The sequence below is a fragment of the Gossypium hirsutum genome, chromosome D01, assembly GCF_007990345.1.
Source record: "Gossypium hirsutum isolate 1008001.06 chromosome D01, Gossypium_hirsutum_v2.1, whole genome shotgun sequence".
NCBI classification, from domain to species: Eukaryota; Viridiplantae; Streptophyta; class Magnoliopsida; order Malvales; family Malvaceae; genus Gossypium; species Gossypium hirsutum.
In genome coordinates, this window is record NC_053437.1 from 63,987,659 (window position 1) to 64,003,493 (window position 15,835).

Consider the following 15,835-nt stretch of genomic DNA (forward strand, 5'->3'; position numbering starts at 1 on the left):
ACCTGATCAATATACAACACATAAGTGCCTAAAACGACACACGAGGTGCCTGATACGACACATAAAGTGCCTGAGATACGACACATAAAGTGCCTGATCGGCAAAGCCGATAAATCCCGTACTCTTCCAAATCCTATGGCATGCCAACTATATCCGACTTAGCCCGACTAGTTAATAGGGTATTCAAATTCTCAATTCTCTTTCATTTCCAATTCAAGATCACTTTTCCACTTTCTAATCAATTAACAATTTAATACCAATACATATTTCGGATAATCACATATAATCATATTTCACTTCAATTCAAACCACTTTTCAATCAATACACAATTCACATTTTCACACATATTCATAAATTAATTCACTTTATTTAATTCATATTTTAAATTCGTTTTTCAATCAAATTCAAATCACTAATACTTTTTAATCAATATACATTTCAAATACTCACGTATTTCCATCATTCAATTCAATTCACTATTATCATTCCAATTGCTTACCTAATTTTACTTACCATGCATTTTAATTAAAATATAACAATTAATAATAAATAAATTTGAATTATAGTAATACAAACCGGAATTCTCTTCGGATTTAATCCTCGACGATCTTTTCTTTTCTTTTTTAGGCCGATGCTTCAGGCTCGATATTAGCTACGAACAATTAAAATAATTTCACAATCATTAGCACAAAATAATTTAATTGCTGAAATTTTTATCTAACTTTTACTTTAATTCTAACTAAATTTATCTACTTTTCAAATTTAATTCATACTCTATTTCTATTCAAATTTTATCTAAACTCAAATTTAACTACCAAATTTTCACCATATTTCACTAATTTCGAATTTCCCTCAATTTAATCCCTAAAATTCAAAACTTATAGTTTAGTTTACAATTCAATCCTTTATTCAACTCCAAATAAAATTTCTATCAAATAAATCCTCAATTCCATCAGTTTATTCAACATAAACCCTACTAAAAAAATCTATTAACTTTCAAAATTTCAACTTAAATCCAAGAGTATTTCACTCTAGAATTCCAAAACATCAAATTTATGAGAAAATGACTTGATTTAGCTTACCTATTAACTTTCAAGCTTCAAAATCTCAAATTTCCCCCTTTTTTTTCTTTCCCTTTTTCTTCCCCTGTTTTCGTCTCTTTCTCTGTTTCTTTTCTGTTCTTCTTCTCTTTTTTCTTTTCTTTTATTTCATTTGTTTTCTTTTACTTTTTGTTATAATAATATAATATATAATAATTAATATAAATATTTTTTTTACCACACATGTCATATTCATAACCATACATTTGTCTTAATCTTATTTATTTCATAATATAATAATAATAATAATAATAATTTAATAATATATTTTTATTTCATAATATAATAATAATTTAATAATATATTTTAACACATAAAAATCTTAGATTTTTATGCTTATGCTGCCTCAATCTCTAAATGTGGCTTAATTGCTTATTTAGTCCCTATTATTTTCTTTTAATTTATTTTAATCTATAATTAAACTTTCGCTTCTATTGTAATTTAATCTTTTTTACTAATTACTCTTAATTAAGCTAAATTCACCTATCTAAAATCTAACTAAACACACAACTAGTTTAATAAATATTTCTAATAATTATTTTCGAACTCAATTTACTAAGACGGAAGTCCGATATTATACTTTTCCGATGCCCGTAAATTTTTGGGTCATTACATTTTGAGCTAATGTGTATACTTTTTTTTTTGGTTAATTCATATACATTTAAAAAGCTAACCCCATTATATTCAAGTGTTCTTTCTCGAGACATTTACAATTGACTCACTAACCGTTGACGGGAGCAAATCATTATTCTCACACATCACAAAATAGGGTTGCCCTTATGGACGGGCGAATTTTAGGCAGCAGACAGAGCCTTAGCTTCCCTAAAAATGGAAAATTTGTTATGCAACTCATTGAGAAATGTTTAGTTTATAAATTAATATATTGTCAAATAATATTTTGGCTCCAAAAACAAGAAAAAAAAATTTATGCTAAAATTTTTCAAAAATAATATAATAAATTAATATATAATAAAATTATATTTTTATCTTTAAAAATTTTTAATTTAATTATTACCCTTCTAAAAAAAATTCTAATTTGCCATTACTCTTAAGATTCAAACCCACGATCTGAGTTTTTGTGGTACCAAGAGTTGAAATTCACATTAAATGAAAGTTGACATTTAACGCAAAGCTGATAACTAGATTTACGAAAATACCTTACTGGAATCACGAGAGAAACCATCAACCTTTCCTTGATGGACCAATTTTAAATTATAAATTTTTAAAGGATTAAAATGTAATTTTATCATTATAATTTACTTACAATTTCTAAAGAGAATAAACTAAAATTTCTCCAGTTTTTAGGTCTGATGAATTGAAATGTGATGATTTTAATATTTTATCCATATATAATCAAAAGAATCTTTCTTTTCTTGAGAAAATTGACTTCTCAACCTTGGGAATGACTCACATTTGTTGACATTTGGTGTGGTATGAACTTTTCATTTTTACATTCTCAAAAGACTGAATTTTGGGGTTTTTTCATCACTAGGATGATTTTTTTTTAAAATTTTTAGAATTAAAATTATATTAATAATTTTTGTAAATGTTGAGGACTAAAATTTATTAAATTATTTAGAATTCGAATTAAAATGATGAATTTTGTAAATAGTAAATGCTACATTCGTTGAATTATTTACGGTTAAGATCAGAGCGATAGAATGTGTAAACATTAAAGGGCTAAATTTGTTATTAGACTAACAAAAAAAAGCCCCACGTAGCTTACCGTCACTCATCTAATGGCAACTAATGGGAGAGTGACTAAAATATTTCATTTCGAAAAGTTTAATGACTAAATCGAAAAAATGAATAATTAAGTGACCATTTTTATAGTTTACACTAAAAAATTATTTTAATGTTGCGCCTGTTAGTGAAACAATATGGAATGCTTTTTTATCATTTTTGGGGGGTCAAAATACAAATTTACCATTACTAATTTAAAATTTTATAAATAATAAATAATTTAAATGAAAAAATTTTCATTTCAGGAAGATCAAGTACCCTGCCAGCCCCTAGCTCTGCCACTGTATATAAAGATAAAAAAGAATTTAATAAAATTTTAGACAATGAAGATAGTGACTTGTGCCAAACAAAGTTTATGGGAATCTTTTAATTTTGAGTACTAATACACTAATAGTAAGTGCTAGTTTATAGCTTTTCTTTTGAAAAGTGAGTAGAGATGTAATTTTCGAAAAGTTTAGTTTAAAACTGGTTAAAATGTATCGTTAGTTTCTGTATTTTAATAAAATTTAAGATTTTTTTACTTAAAATGATTCGTTTTAAATGACTTGTTTTATTGTTAAAAATAATAAAAAATTTATTTGAATTTAATTATGAAAATACATAAATAAAACATTAATAGGTAGGGGACCGGACTAGATCGGACCGGACTGGACCGGACCGGCTAGTGGCTAGGTAGCTTGGGGATACGTAGGGGAAATCTTTGGGGTTATGTTGTGTCTTGGTGGGTTCAGAAATTGACTCAAGCCTTTGAAGATTTATGTGTTTTGGGGATAAGACATTGTCAATGGGATTTGTGTCTTTAATAGTAATGTACTAAGGACAAAAAGAAGGACCAAATAGACCCAAATTTCTATACATAATATATGTATATACCCAAATTCAAAATATAGACACACCATTCAATTTGGCAATCAAGTAGGGATAAATTCATTTTTTTATAATTATTATTATTTTTTGGATAATTTTGGATTTAGTTTGTGTAAGTTTAAATTCATGTTTTTTTTAATGATTGAATCAAGTTGATTCGGTTAGGTTTTTAAGTTTCGAGTAATATTGACGTATCTAATGTATTCTGTTATGTCTACATTAATTTTCATCATAATTGTGTTTAAAATATTATATATTGAGTATCGAAATATGTATATAAATTTTATGAGATTTTATTCACAGATATACGGTAAAAGTATTATGGAAGTCTTTGTGTTAGGAGTTGGGTTGCATTTTGCCCCTCTTCTAGATTAAAAAATAAACGGATTCGTCAGTCATATTAATTTTTAACAGTAAAAATGGATGAAATTTAGATTAATCTATTGAAAAGATTTGATGATTTAGGTTTTGACATAAACCATATTGATAATCAAGGTTGATCAATTTGCATGATTTTCGGATCAGAAGAAACCCTTTTAAGGCATGTCAAAACCCAATCAAATCAGCTTCAACAATTATTAATTTCAAGATTGTAATTGAAGCAATGCTACAAAATAATATTAATATTAATGATAGAAAAATAAATAAAAACCTCATTTTTCTTTACTTTGATATTTAAAAATATTATAAACCCTATCGATGAGGTCTTGATACAGTTGGCAAAAGTTTTTGGAGCTTCGAACATTAAAGGTCTGGATTCGAGTTTCATCATCCACAATTTCGATCTATGGGTTTTGTTCAGTTCTTTCTAAATTTATTCCGAATAATGATGAATTTAACAATATTAGGTGTCTGTCGGTCGAGTCTTGGCTCAACTTGCATCGGTATTGTTACTAGTGCAGGAAGATATGGGTTCGAATGTGCTGAAGTGCATTATCCTAATATTTAAAGTTCGGGAAGGGACTATGGGTAATTCTATGTATTATATAAAAAAGAACAGATATGATAAGAACTTATAATAGGATTAATGTTAAAATAAAAACAATATCCAACTCCAACATGTTTTGAGCAAAAAATATAAAATAACAATAATATTTTCATCTTTTTGGTATATTTCATCAAGGCATGATTAGCTGAGAAAAACCTTTATTTTAGTGTAAAAAGAAAGAAAGAAAGAAAGAGCTAAAGCAAAAAAGAACACCATAACCAGAAAAAATTATTGTTGTCCCCAAGCCATATAATAAAGTTTTTTTATTGTAATAAAAGGCAGCTAAATTACACTCTTTTTTGCCCTTTTCCTTTTCTCATTCCATCACAATGGTTTTTCTTTCCTTCCAGAAACACTTTTGATTTATTAAGGGATCCAAAGGTTGATTTTTTGGATTAATTTATTATTTGGTACGTAAGTTTCATTTTAATCAATTAAGTATCTAAATTTGACTTTAATGTTTAATTTAGTACTTGAGGTTTTTTTTATGTTTGTTTCAATAAAGTAGCTCTGTATTTTTACTGAAGCACACATGCCAAACATTCTTTGGTTCACATGATGTTGTTCGGTCTAAGCATCAAATTAAACATTGAAGATAAATTTAGATACCAAATCTAACATTAACCCTTTTTATTTCATTGGTAGAAATTAAAGGTGTCCATGGGCCAGGCCTAGCCTAAAAAATGGGTATAACATTTTACCCAAGCTCGGCCCGGATAAAAATGCTAAAACACAGGCTCAGCCCGAGCCAGCCATATTAAAAAAACTCTTTATACTTAAGATAAATGCAACTTAACAAGCAAATGTCTTTAAAATAGTAACAAAATTAACAATAAAACAAGAGTTATACCATATCAAAATAATAATAATAATAAAATAGTCACATAATAGTGAAAAAAACAAGAAAATAGTAACAAAACAGTAAATATAAAAAGTAATTTTTTTTGTATATTTGGGCCGGGTCAAGCTCGGGCAAAAAACTTTACTTGAGGTCTGACCTGTTTTAAACGAGTCTTATTTTTGTCCAAACTCATTTTTCAAGCTTATACATTTACTCAAATCCTCTTACTTTTCGAGCAAACTTAGATGCTTGGTCATGGACAGGTGTAGTAAAAACATATAAATCAAAGAAGGTTTTGGTTTATGAGCCCCCACCACTCACAAAACAACAAAGTTCCCATGAATTCTAATGCATAATGTGCATATGTCTTTTCTTCCTGCCAAGGTGAGTTTGGTTATTTGTTTGATTATGTTATAGCTTCATTGATAGCCATGGAAATGATCTAAGAGAAGCTTCAACAATTTTGCTTGTTAAAGATGGGGAAAAGAAGGAAAAATTAAAGATAAAGGTAAAGATAAAGATAAAAGAGAAAGGGTTTGACTGAAGAGCATTGAATTTGGAAGGGTAATCAAGTAATAATTAACAATAATTAAGGCTTTTGAATACCTATAATTGTCTACTAACCTTTTACAAAGACAAAATTAGCTTAATCAAGAAGACAAATGCCACACATTCATTGGCCTATCAGACTTGACAGTAAAACCCTAATCTTTGATTATATCAACTTAACCTTACAATACTTGAAAAGTAGTCAAATTATGCATAATGATAAATTTAGCCATTAATATTTACATTTTATCAACTTCTCAGAAAGAGTTGAATTGTTATTTTTTAACGGAAATACTAACTAAAATGCTAAAATTTTAAACATGACAATTCGCGTATACTTCGTACTATTTTTTTTATAAATTTTAAATTATTTATTGACATGACATATAAGACAAATAATTTCATGTCATCATGGAATACACGTGGAACGTCTCGTCAACATCGTTAAAAAAATTAATGTGTTACTCAATATTTTCATTAAGAACAGTGATTTGGCTCGTTAATTAATCAAATTTAGGTCCAAAAGTAAAGAACTAAACTGGCTAAATTTATTATTATACCAGATATTATATTCAATTTAATTAATTTGTTTACATGGAACTTGGCTTTTTTTTGGTTGAAATTGGAGACTGGCCTAACAAGCTGAAGAAAAATAGACCAGTCTTTGAAGGCATAAGCTACGAATGGAAAGTTGTGGATATAAGACAATGATACACAAGTCAAATACAAACCAAAAAACAGTATGTTCTGTCCCAATCATTAATTTTTACTGTGTTGTGGCATTGCATGATTGACTTTCCATCTTATTTTAAGTTACTTTGTCACTTTCAATTGTTGTTTTCTTGGTTCTAAAGCATTCTGCCCTTTTCTTTATATAGATTCAGCACTGGAATTTAAGATTTTTTAAAAAAGGGAATGGAAACTAGATTGCATTGACACTAAAGGTAGGCAAAGTTTAGATTATTGTGTGGTTCAATGTCGTGTTCGTGTTAGTTATTCAACATTATTGGTTAAAAAAACAACACCCAAAACCATTAAAGTCATATAGGACCATGCTAGAGTATGGCCTATTGAGTAGGCTGGTAGACACTTGCATGGCCTAGCTCAAACTAGAAGGGACTTGAATAATCTGGGTTAAGAGTGGGTGATTCTGACATCGAATAAAATTAACCCTGAATTTGAATAGCATAAATAACAACAAAAAATGAGCAAGGAGAGGAAAGATTTATACATGACAGGGTCAGTTTCAGAAATTTGTCGTATGATCAGATAAGTCTGTCATGTCACAGATCTTTGTCTCAAAAGCAAAAGAACAGATGCAAATGCTTCTGTATAAGACCCGCTAATAGTACCATCATGTGCAACTGCTTTAACACTTGCTCTGTAAACACTTCACACACTTGTACGTAGGTGTTTGTGTGTGTATGTGTCACGGGCCGCAGTTCAAAGCCCGTGACAAGCGCACCAAATGCATCCAATGGAGGTCTGTTGCTCAGATGGGGATCATTTGGCCTACGAGAACTGGCCCGATTCAAAGAGCTGTTGGACAGGCCTGTCACATTGAAGCCTGATAGGCCCGATAATGAAGATAGGACTAAGTAGTCTTAGAAGTTCTAATTGTACACAGCCTCTAATTCTGTAAAGTTAGAGTCCTAATTGAATACAGCTTTTAATTGTAGCCATCGGTTTTGGGGGAGCTCAACTATAAATAGAGAGCCTCCCCCTCATTTGTACTCACTCCTGTAATTGTTTCATTATTCTTTGTGAATAAGAATCGAGAGCATTTACTCAAACTTTTCTCTCAAGCGTTCTTGCTTTTGTTCATCTTTCAAAGATCGTTCTTAATTCGTTCTTCCGCTGTTCTTCATGGAAACTTTAAGGGAATTCTGTTGAATCCTTTATTGTTGCGAATTGAGCTAACTTAGGCGTTTTTACGGTTGAATCCATTATTGGTGGAAATTAGGCTGACTTAGGCATTTTTAAGCCAAGAAACTGCCTAAGGCCGCACGGATGTGTGGGAAAACTCCAAGTCCGTGACAAGTGGTATCCGAGCCAAGGTTTGAACCAAGTAATATTCGAGTTGTTGGTTCAAAGGCACCGTTGGGATGTCGAAAGAAGAGTTTGAACAAAGGTGGGCGAGGAAGTCTTTGAAGGAGACAATATCGGCAGTAGAGGAACGTGTGGGTAAACTCGAGGGATCCATGGAGGATGTAAAGGAGGCACTCGATGGGGTCGAGGATCACATAGCAAACTGGAAGGAGCAGTCCAGAGACTATGTAAAGATGTCTCTTGATTCCACCATGGACAAGGTAAACGAGTTGTTTAATTCACACAGGGATAAGCTGTCGGAAAGGAATGATGCTCTCGAGGCCATGATGATGGCTTTGAAGGAGGAAACAATGGCCACGACGAAGGCTTTGAGCACAAGAATAGAGGAGCTCGAGGGAGAGCTGTCCTTGTGTCAAGCAGCCGTGGGGAAAGGAGTGGCAAATGCAGCACTCAGTAATGAGGATGTCCCAAAGCCGAAAGAGTTTGTGGGGACAAGGTCTGCATGTGATGTGGATAATTTCTTGTGGAGGATGGAAAACTACTTCCGTGCCAAAGGCATCATGGAGGATGCGGTTAAGGTAAACACTGCTTCAATGTTTCTTACTGACATTGCGCTTTTATGGTGGCGAGGTAGGACCTCAAATAAAAGGCAAGGTGAGATTGGGACGTGGCAAGAGTTCCAATGCGAGTTGAAGAGACAGTTTTACCCAGAATTTGCCGAGGAAGAAGCTCGGGCAAAGTTGCAAGAGATAATGCAACGGGGCACAGTGAGGGAGTATGTTCAAGAGTTCAAGGAACTCATGCTCCAAATTTCAGATGTGACCGATGAAGAAGCATTGCTTGCTTTTCAAAAGGGATTAAAGTCGTGGGTCAGACATGAGGTGGAACAAAGAAGTGTCCAAAACCTGTCGGAAGCCATGATGGTAGTTGAGTCCGTGGTGAAGCTTGGTCTAGGGAAAGACAAGCTTGGGTCTTCCAAGTCCGATGGAAGGGGCGTATGTGAAATGGATCACAAGGAAGATAGAGTTAATGGCAATGACAACGGCGACAATGGTGGTAATGGGAAACCACGAGTTGGGAAGAAGAAACCCAAGAGGAAAAGGGACAAGCTAAAATGCTTTCTCTGCGACGGTCCACACATGTTAAAGAAATGTTTGAAGAAATCCGCGCTTAAGGAGAAGCCAGTGGGTAAGGCCTTGGTACTTGGTTCGAGCGCAAAGGGTGTCGAAGCCAAGGAGGCCGAAAGCGAGAAGAAGCCAGTGGAGTGCTTCTTGTGTCATGGTCCGCATAGGTTGCGGAAGTGTCCGAAGAAGTCTGTCATCGAGGGGAACGATGGAGCAGACAATGAGCCCAAGAAGCTTGGTTCGAGCAAGGGAAAAGCCAAAGCCAAGAGGGCAAAGAGGAGCAAAAAGAAGCAAGTTAAGTGCTTCTTGTGCCGTGGTCCGCATGAGTTGCGGAACTGTCCAAAGCAAGCCGGAGTCGAAAGAAAGGCAACGTCTGAGCTTGGTGAGTCGTCAAAGGGGCTTCCACCCAAGGAAGAGGTGAGTTTGACATCTAACTTAGTGGAGAAAGTTGTGATGAAAACAGTGAAGCTGAGACCAATGAGGCTCAAGTTGAGTGAAGCGTCGGAGTTGGCCGAGTCATCGACAAGGCTTCCACCTATGGGAGAGGTAGGTGGTGCATCAGACTTCAAAGGAAAAGAAGCGATGCATGTGGGACAGTTGACCAGAGTAAATGCGACGAGCAGGACGGCTCGAGTTAAGAAGCGACAAAAGCCGAGGCAAAAATCCCTAAGAAAGGGAAAGGCTAAGGCGACGAGACGAAACCGAAGTGAATCAAGTCAGTGCCATTCAGAAGTCGCAACGAGGGCGTTGCGAGAATGGGTGGGGGAGAATGTCACGGGCCGCAGTTCAAAGCCCGTGACAAGCGCACCAAATGCATCCAATGGAGGTCTGTTGCTCAGATGGGGATCATTTGGCCTACGAGAACTGGCCCGATTCAAAGAGCTGTTGGACAGGCCTGTCACATTGAAGCCTGATAGGCCCGATAATGAAGATAGGACTAAGTAGTCTTAGAAGTTCTAATTGTACACAGCCTCTAATTCTGTAAAGTTAGAGTCCTAATTGAATACAGCTTTTAATTGTAGCCATCGGTTTTGGGGGAGCTCAACTATAAATAGAGAGCCTCCCCCTCATTTGTACTCACTCCTGTAATTGTTTCATTATTCTTTGTGAATAAGAATCGAGAGCATTTACTCAAACTTTTCTCTCAAGCGTTCTTGCTTTTGTTCATCTTTCAAAGATCGTTCTTAATTCGTTCTTCCGCTGTTCTTCATGGAAACTTTAAGGGAATTCTGTTGAATCCTTTATTGTTGCGAATTGAGCTAACTTAGGCGTTTTTACGGTTGAATCCATTATTGGTGGAAATTAGGCTGACTTAGGCATTTTTAAGCCAAGAAACTGCCTAAGGCCGCACGGATGTGTGGGAAAACTCCAAGTCCGTGACATATGTATGTATGCCTGTAGCTGGGAACAAGCAAAGGAAAGCTTAATAGAACAAGGCATATGAACTGAAGTATGAATACTGAATCCACCTTGCACACCATGGAAAGAGCAAAAATTTTTATCTTCAAACTGAAGTTAGTTTCGTTTTCTAATACATTGGTGCTGTCAGGTTTGTTGTTCACTACGGTAATATTTCTTCTTCGAGACTGCCTGCAGGGGCTATCGAATGTTTGTTTTGATGTTAGCAGCAACACCGAATTCGAAACCAAATTACCAAAGGTTCAAATAATTTAGTACTTGATCTCATATCCTGCTGAATCTCCCAAGTCTAGTTTATCCCATCAATCGTTCTCGATATATGTTCATGTCCAAATGGCACCAATTAGATGGAAAACTCCATTAAAATGCTTACAGCTTCACAGTCCAATGAATGCTGTATACAAATCTTCAAGACTCTATAGATATCATCTATCTGGCAATGTTTGCAATCCTTATTGAGGAAAACATGAACTTCGTTTCTTATTTCGATCCAACTACAACCCGGAATTCTCTTCATTTGTTTCTCTTTTATCTCTTTCCTCACCGTTGATGCAATTTCCCATCTGCCCGCGGCAGCATACGCGTTAGACAGCATTATATATGACGAAACATCCACCGGGTCCAATGCCATGATTTTTCTTGCTGCAAATTCCCCGAGTTTCACATTCGAGTGAATCTGACAGCCACCGAGTAGTGCTTTCCAAAAACCAATACCTGGTTCAAAAGGCAACCGTTGAATAAACTCTTCAGCTTCTTTGAACCGCCCAGACCGAGCAAGCATATCCACCATACAACCATAATGCTCTGGTTTAAGCAAGTTAGGTTCTTTATGTCTTACCTTATTGAAATATGAATAGCCCTCAGTAACAAGACCGGCATGACTACAAGCCCATAACATACCAAGAATTGTAACATCATTAGGCTTTAAACCACTTACAATCATTCGTTCGAATAACTCGATAGCTTCGATTCCTCTTCCGTTTTGAGCATAACCACATACTAAAGCATTCCAAGAAACAACATTCCGTCCTCGAAGTTTATCGAAAACCAAGAGACTATCTTCCATGTTTCCACATTTAGCATAAAAACTAATAAGAGCATTGCCAATAAACACATTAAGCTTATCACCCAAACACTTAAAAACATAACCATGCAAGCTTCTGCCTTTACCAATAGCACCTATATTAGCAGCTGTTATAATAACACAGGAGAAAGTAGATTCATTAGGCATTACCCTTTCTCTTAACATCTCAATGAAAATATTTACAGCTTCTTCATTATAACCAGTTTGACTAAACCCAGAAATCATAGCATTCCAAGTCACAACATTTCTCTCAGGCATTTCTTCAAACAACCATAAAGCATCCTCAAATCTCTTATTTTTTATGTACCCAGATATCAAAGTTGTATAAGACACAACATTTGGTTGATGGGTATCTTCAAAAACCTTTCTTGCTTCCTCTATTGTACTTAACTTTGAATAAAGATCTAAACTAGCACTAGCCACAAAAACATTAGAATTTAGACCACTTTTGATTGTACAGCCATGAAGTTGTTTGCCAATGTTGAGGTCTTTTAACAAAGTGGAAGAGTGAATCACAGTCCCAAACGTGAATTCAGTGGGTCTAATATTGTTGAAAAGCATCCTGGTAAACAAATATATGGCTTCTTTATGAAGGTGTTGCTTAGAGAAGGTTCCTATTATGGAAGTGGCTGATACTACATCTAAGTCAGACATTTCGTCGAATAACTTGCAAGCATCCGCAAACGAGGTTGATGAAAAGCAAAAGTAGGTATTGGCGACCTTTGGGACGATAAATAGAGGGTTATGAGCTTCATTGTTGAATATGGTTGCAGCAGCGGCTCGAGAGAATCTATAATTTGGATTCAATCGAAACATGGAGTGGGTTTTCTATGTGTACTTTTTTATAGCGAAATCAAGGCCCGTCTAAAAGGGTAGTCAACTAAAGGGAAATATAAAAACTACTTGTTTGCTTGAAAAAAAAATTATTTTTATCATTTATCTTCAAAAGTTATAAAATTGTTACTCAATTGTTTCTGAATTATTCGAAATTTCTCATATAAATCATTGAGCCGTTAAAATCGTTCTTACATGACTATTTATGTTTGCATCAATTGCATCAATCAAAAACTCTTATTTCTCTTTTCTGTTATAGTTCAGCTTTTTTTTAATAAATAAAATAACTTTAGTAGTCATGAAATCAAAATCCAAACAGTTTTTTAAATTGACTTAGATATAAGGTATGTTCTTTTTTCTCATCAATGGGTACTGAACTATCCTACTGATCGTTTAATCGTTACTTAGAACTCACTAATCGAATCTTTTTAAAAAAATAACCACCAAATGACTTAAACAAAAAGGGTAAACTACATTAATAGTCATCCAAAGATGTTTTTTTTTAGTCACTTATCTATAAAAAATTATAAAATAATCACTCAATTATTAGCAATTTTCTTTTTTTATCACTCAACTATTCAATTTTATCTTTTTTAGTCACCCAACTATCTTGGGTTTTTAGATATTTCCGTCTGGTAATAAAAAAGGACAAAATTAAATAATTAAGTGATCATTTTATAATTTTTCATAGTCACATAAATAATTTAATAAATCATAGACAATTTTTTAGATAAACTTAATAAATAAACCAAAAACCACACCATTCATAAATTGTTCGCCAAAAACTACCATCATTTACATCACTAGACTTCTTATAGTTCAATGTTTGGGAATTAGAGATTTCATTAACAACAAGATTAAACGGCAATGGCGGAGGGTTTCGCCAATTAGGAAGGTGACCCATAATCATAAGCGTCTCCAACAATGGCGGAGTATCAATATCAGCTTCAAATAACCTCCCTTTCACCGGCAACGGCCTTCCTTCATTAAGGGCATCAATTACATTTCCGATAGAATAACATTTTCTGACGGGAATCCGACAACCGGAATTTTCAACCAATGAAGCTTTCAACGTTTTCCGATGAGTACAATCATCCGCCGTCAATGAAACGTCGTCGGAAGAATTGGTTTCGGCTGAAAATTTGGATGATGGTAACAGTTTGTTGAGTAATTTCTTCAATTTGGAGATTTCCACCATTGATTGCTTCAATTGCTGTTTAGCTTCGCCTCTTTCATGGCAGGCTTGAAATAATAGCTGATATAATACATTGGTTATTTCTTGGTGTATCCCAATTTCACCTATAACTTCATCTCTTATTGATTGTACTTCATTGTTGTAGTACATTTGCTTTGATTTTAGTCCAAACAAGGCCTAAAAATAGTTGAAATTTATGTTAGGATATAACCCAATTGCTCCATTCGATTCGATTTTATTATCAATTAAAAAATTGAATTAAAATAAAATTGAAAATACAAAATCGAGTCAAATTTGAATTGAATTGATTAATTGATTTTTATTTAAATTAAATAAATAATAAATAATAAAAATCGAATTAAATTTAATTAAATTCGAATTAAACTCAACTTTAACACTATGATTTGAATAGATTTTTATTTTATTAATATTTTTTGGCACTATTAATAAACATTGATAAATAAGCTGCAAAATAACTATTAGATTCCTAGTGTATGGCTTGGATTATGAAGATTGATACATAATAGTTCATTTCTCATAATTACAAGAAGAAGCTATTTCATCACTAGAGAACTTAATTAAGAAAATATAAGCTAGGTTTAACATATAGAAATAAATGGTTTTTTTTTTAAAAAAAGTCATAAAATTATTTATTTCTTAAAATCATTTGCAATAATAATAAAATTTAGTCATAAACCGTCGATTGAGTCTTAAATCGATTGGTATAGTCATTATTGTCAATACAGAAAGACGTAGGTTCGAATACGCTGAAGTGTATTATACTCCTATTTATGAATTGAGGAAGGGACTATGAATAATTCTAGACATTGTGCTAAAAAAGCAGATACGATCAAAATTTAGGATGAAATTGTAAAAAAAAAAAGGCCATAAACCAGTATTCCAAGGATAAGGGAAATTACTAAACTCAATATTTAAAACATTAAAAATTGAAAGAAAAAAGAGAGAATAGTTTAGAAGTATGACTAACCTTGTAATCATTCGACAATGGAGACATAACTCAGCTGTTTCTCAGTTTATAAATACCCTAACAAGAACCTATTTTAGCATAAAAAAAGGGAAGACGTTATGTATATATATATATATAGATGTGGAATAAATAAAGCAAGTAGAAAAAGTGACCCTTATTTTTGTGTGATGACAATTATGTATTGAGAATGGGAAAAGTCCCTATCCGAATTAAAAGGGATTTTTATTCCTGTTTTGCTTTCATATTCCATTTAATGTTGTATAGATAGGATTTATATAATTGTTTATGGAAAGAAGGAAATTTTTGGACTTCCTTAATTAGAGATTTTTTTATAAAATAATAGTGGTGATTAAATCTCTTATTATTCCTAATTAAATAAAGGCACAAATTTATAACACCTTATAAAATCAGAATCAATACTCTTAACATACATTTGATGATTCAATATAAACTGTTTGGATATTTTTAAGATTTATCTAAAATATTTTAAAGTTCGGATAAGCTAACACTTAACACTCAAACTTTTAGTATTTAATTCAAAATTTAAAAACCAATTTAAAATCTTAATCATAATTTGAGATATATGATGCAATTAATCCTTTGTACTTGGGAACAATGCTCCCAAAGTTGATCTTCACATTCAATTTGCTTTATCATGTACTCATGTAAAATCCCTTTATCTTAAGAAATGTATACATGTCATAATGGTAAGATACAAATTGGCTAGCATACAATAAAAAGTACCGTAGAGAGGGTTAAATTATATTTTGTTCCCTCTACTCAAAAGATAAAGCAAATTAGTTTTTGTACATTAATTCAAAGAGTATTGATCTTTTCTATTAAAAATTTTATCCATTTGTACCATTAAAAATTAATGTAACTAACAAAATAACTAGATAATGATACATGGCATGCCACGTATACATCATGCTGACGTACAGAGATCTGTTTTTAATAAAAAAATAGATAATTGATTTAACGGACAAGGACTACTTTGCCCCTTTTTTGAGTAAATAAGACAAAATATAATCCGGCTCCAGTACATGAGCCTCC

The 15,835-nt window shown here is 32.9% G+C and overlaps 2 protein-coding genes across 2 annotated transcripts; both read right to left on the bottom strand.

Annotated features, from left to right (window-relative positions):
- Positions 1 to 10,736: 10,736 nt before the first annotated feature.
- Positions 10,737 to 12,608, bottom strand: LOC107905255 (pentatricopeptide repeat-containing protein At5g42450, mitochondrial). Its single transcript, XM_016831857.2, has one exon. It carries the CDS (start codon positions 12,579 to 12,581, stop codon positions 11,025 to 11,027), a length of 1,557 nt encoding a protein of 518 aa, XP_016687346.2. The 5' UTR covers positions 12,582 to 12,608; the 3' UTR covers positions 10,737 to 11,024.
- A 652-nt stretch (positions 12,609 to 13,260) lies between these two features.
- LOC107905253 (uncharacterized) lies at positions 13,261 to 15,757 on the bottom strand. The gene is made up of 2 exons (XM_016831854.2): positions 14,783 to 15,757; positions 13,261 to 13,971 (listed from the first exon to the last, which is right to left on the bottom strand). The coding sequence occupies exons 1-2, from the start codon at positions 14,807 to 14,809 to the stop codon at positions 13,336 to 13,338; spliced, it is 663 nt and encodes a 220-aa protein (XP_016687343.1). The 5' UTR covers positions 14,810 to 15,757; the 3' UTR covers positions 13,261 to 13,335.
- Between the last annotated feature and the right edge of the window lie 78 nt (positions 15,758 to 15,835).

Coding starts and splice junctions, on each gene's coding strand:
- LOC107905255 (XM_016831857.2), bottom strand. CDS start 12,581: ATGTTTCGATTGAATCCAAATTATAGATTCTCTCGAGCCGCTGCTGCA.
- LOC107905253 (XM_016831854.2), bottom strand. CDS start 14,809: ATGTCTCCATTGTCGAATGATTACAAG. Junction 13,972..14,782: donor CATTGTCGAATGATTACAAG/GTTAGTCATACT, acceptor AACTATTTTTAG/GCCTTGTTTGGACTAAAATC.